The sequence below is a fragment of the Cervus elaphus genome, chromosome 23 (assembly GCF_910594005.1).
Source record: "Cervus elaphus chromosome 23, mCerEla1.1, whole genome shotgun sequence".
NCBI lineage: Eukaryota > Metazoa > Chordata > Mammalia > Artiodactyla > Cervidae > Cervus > Cervus elaphus.
The window spans coordinates 61228244-61234976 of NC_057837.1; the positions used below are offsets into that span (position 1 = coordinate 61228244).

Here is a 6733-nt window from a genome sequence, read left to right on the forward strand (position 1 = left end):
TGCTTAATTCTCAGGATCTTCATGAGGCTTGAACATGATAATGTCTGTAAAAGGCACAGTGCTTGACATTCAGGAAATGCTTCTTAACTCATAGCTGCTATTTTAATGATGACTGCTCCTCTCTCAGGCCTGCCTAGATGAAAGCTGGCAGAAGGGTTCTTCAGAGCCATCTAAGGCCAGCTGACCCAGCTCGGTGTCCAGCACAGAGAGAGGGCTTTGCCCTAAATCGGTGCTGGACAAGCAACCGCACCTTTGGAGTGGCCCAGCTCGCCCAGCTGATACCCCCTCGCCTACCCAGCCCTGCCTGGGACAGGTTGGCTGCCTACCCAGGGGGCCACCTCTGTTCTGTTCGTGTGACCCCAGGCCGGTCACGGACTTCTCTGAACCTTGCCTCCTTCACTGTGAAAGGCCACCCTTTCACAGGCTGACATGTGGGGTTGTGTGCGTAAAGCGTGTAGCACTGTGCCTGGCGCATGGTGAGCCACCCCAGGTAGTGGGGGCTGCTGTGTAATTTTGATTGGGGTGGGATTTGTTATTTTCCATAAGCTGCTGAGTTCAGGCCAGGGCCCACCCATGGTAGGATCAGCCATGCCCCAGCCCCTCCCTAGGGACAGCCTGGCTCACCCTCTGCTCCAGAGAGGAGAGACCAGGCCAGGCACAAGCCAGGACCACAGGCCCCAGTGGTCATGATGGGTCTCCATTCCTGCCAGTCCCGACTGAAGGATGGAGTTCCCAAGCACAGGCAGGGACTGCAGGGGCAGGGGGCGGGCTCACTGAAGGCCGGCTCTGATGTATCTGCAGGCAATCTGGGAGAATCAGTTCTATTACCTTTTCGGCTTCCTGTTCCTCGTCTTTATCATCCTGGTGGTGTCCTGTTCACAGATCAGCATCGTCATGGTGTACTTCCAGCTGTGTGCAGAGGTGAGGGGAATGTGGCCAGCACTTGGGGGTAGGGGAGCTGGGGCCAGCATCGAATGGGTCAGGGGAAACTGGGTTTCCCACGTGGTCCCACGTCTTCTGAGGCCTTGGGCAAGTGCGTCACTTCCCCTTGCCGAACTTCCATTTGTTCAGCTGTAGACTCGTGGGTGGAGGTCACCACGACCTCATGACAGTACTTGTGAGTACTGAGTCCACTCCAGTAGGGATTTCTTCAACAGCTGGCGCCATTTGGGTAACCAGCCCTCCATCTGGGGACTATCTCTTGGCAGAGCGAGCAAAGCCAGGGCTCTGGAACAGACAGCCTGGGCTGAAACCCTGGCTCCTCCAGTAGTTCTTGGGCAGTCATTTAACCTCTGCGTGCCTTCCAGACCTAACGCAGAGGGCTGCTGCATGAACTCTGAGCTGATTCACAATAAGCACCTAGAACAGGACGTGGCCTGTGGTGAACGTTTGCTCCGAAATGCTAATATTAATACTGTTCTTTTCTTGTTGATTTTTAAAATTGAGATGTAACTTATTAACAGTAATGTTCACCCTGTTTAGTCTATAGTTGTGTAAGTTTTTAGAAATGCATGCAGTCGTGTAACCACCATCACAGTCAAGGCATAAAACCTTCACATGACCCCAAATATTACCATCCTTATACAGGGTCTTTAAGCTCCTCAGGCAACTGTGAAATGGGGAAGAGATTCTGCCTGGAGACAGCAGTGACCCTCCTCTGTTTCCTCCTCAGGATTACCGCTGGTGGTGGAGGAATTTCCTAGTCTCCGGGGGATCTGCATTCTACGTCCTGGTCTATGCCATCTTTTATTTTGTTAACAAGGTACCACCCTGCATGAGGGAGACACTTTGCCCTTTTAGGGCAGGACTGTAGGGAGGGGGTGCTGGGGAAAAGCCTCTAGTGTCCAAATCTTACTTTTCTACCAAGAATGGGGAGGACCAGGGTCATTCTAGAACTGTTCCTGCTCTTAGAACAGAATCTCTTTGGAAAGAGAATATGTTTGGGTGACAAAAGCCTTCAGGATAAACGACAGTGAGAATGTTGTACGAAAAACCTATGAGATGACAACCAAAGCAGAGCTAAAAGGAAGTGTATCACCTTACAGTGCTTTTAAGAGGAAGTAAGGTAATACAGTGTTCACTTCAAGAAGACAGGGAGAAAAAAAAAAAGAAAGGGAAAAAAAAGAAAAGAAGACGGGTAAAATGAACAATAACATGAAAGAATAAATGTAAATGAGAAGAGTTAAAGAGATAAGAACAGAAACTGCTAAAGTAGCCTTTAGCAGTCAGATTGAGGAGCTAAGCTGTACTCACAGAGCTCATGGTCCCCAAAAGGTAGCTTAAGAGTCCAAACAGATCCCCACGCCAGGTTTGGTAGATGTACGCATAACAGTAATCAGATGGGCCACTGAGGGGAGTCTGAGAGTCATTTTGGTGGACCCCGTGTCACCTCCAGGACTTACACTGAAGACAATCTTACCCACTGTATTTTGGGTTTCCAAAGCAAGAAGTCCTCTGCTTATAGCCAAGCTATATTTCGAAACTAAACTAGAGCCATAGGCTAACCAAGTGAAGGTTAGAATTCCCTTTCCCAAAACATCAGGTTGGAAAGGACTATCCAGATACTTGAGTGCGGTTCCGCCCCTGCCTCCGGTTCCCTGACTGGCCCCTTCTCCAACGATCCCAACAAAGGATCACCTTGCTAAGGAGTCAGTCAGTGGTGGCATATGGGCCCGCAGGCCTGTTGCTGTAAACAGTTTTATTGGTGGTCATTCATTTACATGTTGTCCAGGCTGTTTTTACACTACAGTGGCAGAGTATTGTAGTTTTGACAGAGACCACATGGCCTCAGCTGTTGGCTTGGCCACAAAGTTTGATCGGGTTTTTCCATACTATCTTCAGAAAAATCTGAATGAACTTTTTGGCCAACCCAATATAATCTGTCCCTTTAAGAAGAAGCTTGCTTACCCCTGCTCTAGCATATCAGTGACTGAGGGCATTCCCTCCTGATGCTCCCATTCTCTTTAGATAGCTCCTGTCATTATTAAGGTCTTCCTTGATTCACACTGAAATCTGCCTCGCTGTAAACTCCATCTTCAGACCAATCTTATTCCTGGAATCCTGCAAAACAAATCTAATTTCCCTTCTCTACAGCCCCTATTTATCAGAAACTCTTCTGAATGGAAGGTGACCAAAACCCAGTTCCAGCTGGCTTAAGCAAAAAAGGAAAATGTTTTGGCTTATGTAAGTTTAATAAGAAGTTGAAGTGCAGCTTCAGGCTTGGTTAGATCCAGCAGCTTAAATGATGCCAGGGCTCTGTGTTTATACCTCAGCTCTGTGTGTGTGTTCTTGGCTTCAGTCTGCAGGAAGTATCTTTTCACAAAGTAGAAGGATGGCCAGTAGCAGCCGTAGAGTCTCTTCTCAGCTTTGCAGCCCTAGAGATAAAAGAAAGTGTTTCCTCTGTCCTCATGTTATCAGTCCCAGGGAAGGTGCTCATTGGCCCAGATTATATGACACCCCTCACTATTCCTCATGTCCAGTAGGACGGTGTGCTTTGATTGACGAGCTTAGGCTTGTACTGGACTGACAGCTCCAACAGGACCACGGGATAGGGAGTGGGTACCCAAGACCCCAGGAAAAAGGAAGACAAGAGCCAGTGTTGGGCAAGCGAAGCCTGCTTCCATAGCTCCCTACACAATGGTCACATCTCAGCTTCCTGCCCTTCCTGCTTCTGCCCAAGGCTTTCTCCTCTGCTCTAAAGCCAGCCTGAGAGCCTTGTCTGAACCATGTTGGCCTTGGCCTGTTTGAACTCTAAGGAACTTTCCAGCACCGCCATTTTGCCTCATTCCTTTTCTGGTTTTACCACTGGATTTACCACTACTCTGTTCCCCCTATCACCTTCACCCCACCATCAGCCACAAGAAAGCTCATAAAAAAGAGATGGGTGGTTGAGCTGGAAAACATGGCCTTCATCCCCCAATTTGTGGCTATTTGACTTCAGGGAGATGGTCTCAAACAGAGACCCTTACTGTTTTCTTGTGGACTTCTGGCATTTTGTGACCATGTGTCTGCCCACGAGCCCTGGAACAGGCCCCACTCAGGCCCTGGTGGGCAGGCAGGTCTTGATACCAAGGTCCCAGATTAGCTCCACTTGGCGCAGCAAAGCCCAGATTACCTGGCATCCCTGCCCAGGTCTGAGAACTCTGCTAAGGAGTTCAGATGCTCCAGGATCAACTCCCCATGACTCCCCGGGAGATGGTAACAAAAGTGACAGAGCACGTTCAGGTGGAGAGCGCCATGGGCTGAGACAGGCTCATGGTGACTCTCTGGTCCTAAAGTCAGGAGCTGTGAACACCTCTGTCCTCCTCCGACTTCCGTGCTCCCGCCATCCGCGAGTCTCACTGCACTGTCCTGGGGACTGGAGGGCGGGACAGTGACAGCCTGTGGCCTCTCCTGCCTTCATCACTCTGGCATTGGGCCCTGCGGTCAGCCCCATCTCCAGTGAGCGCCCAGGCCCTTCCCGAGGAGGACTCCTGCCCCGACAAGGAATGGCCTGCTCAGCGGATGTGGGCCTTGGGCTCCTAGCCCTCTGACTCCAGGTTCAAATCCCAGCTCCTCTGTAAAATAGGTTAATAACCCACCATTTGGATGGTGTGAGCATCCAAGGCGGAGCACAGGCCCTGGCGCTGATGAAGGTTCACCCTGGCTGTGCTCCCCACCTGCCCCTCACTACCTGCCCACGAGGTCTGGGCGAAAGTCAGGGGACACCTGGTTGGCCACAGCCGGCTGGCACTGAGAGTGTCCCCCTTCTCTCCCCGTTTGTGCCCCAGCTGGACATCGTCGAATTCATTCCCTCTCTCCTCTACTTTGGCTACACGGCCCTCATGGTCCTGTCCTTCTGGCTCCTCACGGGCACCATCGGCTTCTATGCAGCCTACATGTTTGTCCGCAAGATCTACGCTGCTGTGAAGATAGACTGATGGGGGTGGACCACGGTCTGGCCCACTCCATCCACGGACAGGAAGCCGCCCCGCACAGGGAACTGCAGGCACGTAAAATAAAACAACTCCTGCTCGTTTGGAATGTAACTCCTGGCACAGTGTTCCTGGATCCCGGGGCTGCGTGGGGGGCGGGAAGGCCTGTAGATAAATCTTGCATTTTTCTTCATCATCTTATTGCAGTTCTATGGGGGATGAGTTTTTTGTGGGTTGTTTTTCTTCAGTGCTAAGGAAGTTCCCTCCAGCAGGAACTCTCGGACCTGTTTATTCAGGTGTATTTTTGGTTTGGGGTTTTTTTCCCTTAGTTTTTTTTAACAAATGGATCCAGGATGGATAAATCCACCAAGACACTGGGTTCTGGTCACTGTCTCCACCTCAGTTCCTCAGGGCTGTTGGCTACCCCACGACTAACTGGAAGAGGAAACGCCAGGGCTGCAGGGAGGTTTCTGAGCCTCTCGCTGCCCGTCCTTGCCATTGATGCCGCGACAAAGCACAGCTCAGCCCGGACTCGCATCCTCAGTGCCAACTAGCCTCTTCCAGCCCCTTCCCCTCCCTATTCCTTCCTCCCTAGCCTCCTCCCGGGGCTGCTCAAAGCAGGGCTCCCCACCAGGCCTCTGGTCATCTTGTCACTGGGAGCAAGCCCAGATCTTGGTTGAGCCAAGGAAATCCCCCAGAAGTACTGGGCGCCAAGTGCCCCAGGACAGCAGGAATCGCCCCTGTTCAGAGCAGCGGGAGTTCGCTGGACCAGAGGAGAGACTTGCAATGAACTGTCTTTCGTGCCAAGAAACCCTGGATCTGGCGCCAAGTATTTCCAGAGCCAAACCAAGCATTCATGTGTCTGTCTGGATGAGGGTCCTCACCCCTCAGATTGCTCCTCAGCCCCTTCCTGGGTTGGGGGGTTGGGGGGCGGTGTGCTGCTCTTGGCAGTGTGTGCTGGTGGGAGGCCCTCTCCTCGCCCGCTTCCAGGGCAGGACAAGGCCTGGAGACCTCAGATGTCCTCTTTAGATGGCTGGGAAGAGGCATTCTCTCCCTGACATCCCCCAGCCTCTGTGCCCACACACAGCTCTTTTAGCCAGACCCCACCTCTCCACTTCCTGTCTGAACTCTTGCCTCCTTTGGGGAACACCCCGAACACTACTTGCAGGAAGGAAGGTGGAAAATAAGTTGTGTCATTCCTTCCCCGAGTCCCAGGAAGAAGCAAGGAGCCTAAGTTAGAAAGAGGAGCTGACACGGATGCCTGGCTTCTTCATCGGCACCCCCTCTTCCTAACCCCTGCCCTTCCCCATGCCTGTCACAGACCTTTGCTCTCAAGTTGTAAGAGACCAAACACACCCTGGGGTTAGGGTTTAAGTAACAGCCGCTCACCCTTGCTCCAGCCCCATTAGGACCCCCACCACAAGACAAAGCTCAGGATGCTGGCTAAGCTAGGACATACTCCCCTCACCCTCACCCCCAGATTCTCCCAGCAGCCCTCACCAGCTCCACCAGTCAAACCAGTGATCTTCTCAACCTTGCCTCAGTGACTCCGCAGTACTAAGCGGCGTCCACCAAGAATCAGGTTGGAGGAAAGGGAACCCAAGCAGTGGAGTATGAAAATGGAGTCTTGTTCATTCACATCTTGAATTTTTTTCCCTAAGAGATTCTCTTTTCAGGGGGAGTGGGTAAACAGACTCCTCATAAACAGTTCAGACATCAATTTTTCTGACTTTTTTAATCATCATCATTTTTTTTAATTAAAAGATGCCTGTATGCCTTTTTTTTGGTCCAGTTGTAAATAAATATGTCATTGTCCTGTT

At 51.4% G+C, this 6733-nt stretch overlaps 1 protein-coding gene across 2 annotated transcripts in view; it reads left to right on the forward strand.

The window, feature by feature from the left end:
- Positions 1–6733, forward strand: part of TM9SF4 (transmembrane 9 superfamily member 4) — a 51130-nt gene extending 44397 nt beyond the window's left edge. For both annotated transcript variants that reach the window (XM_043883466.1, XM_043883465.1), the window contains 3 exons: positions 802–921; positions 1673–1762; positions 4770–6733. In XM_043883466.1, coding sequence (XP_043739401.1) covers positions 802–921; positions 1673–1762; positions 4770–4919 — 360 coding nt within the window. In that variant the 3' untranslated portion in view covers positions 4920–6733. The remainder of the gene's footprint in view (positions 1–801; positions 922–1672; positions 1763–4769) is intronic.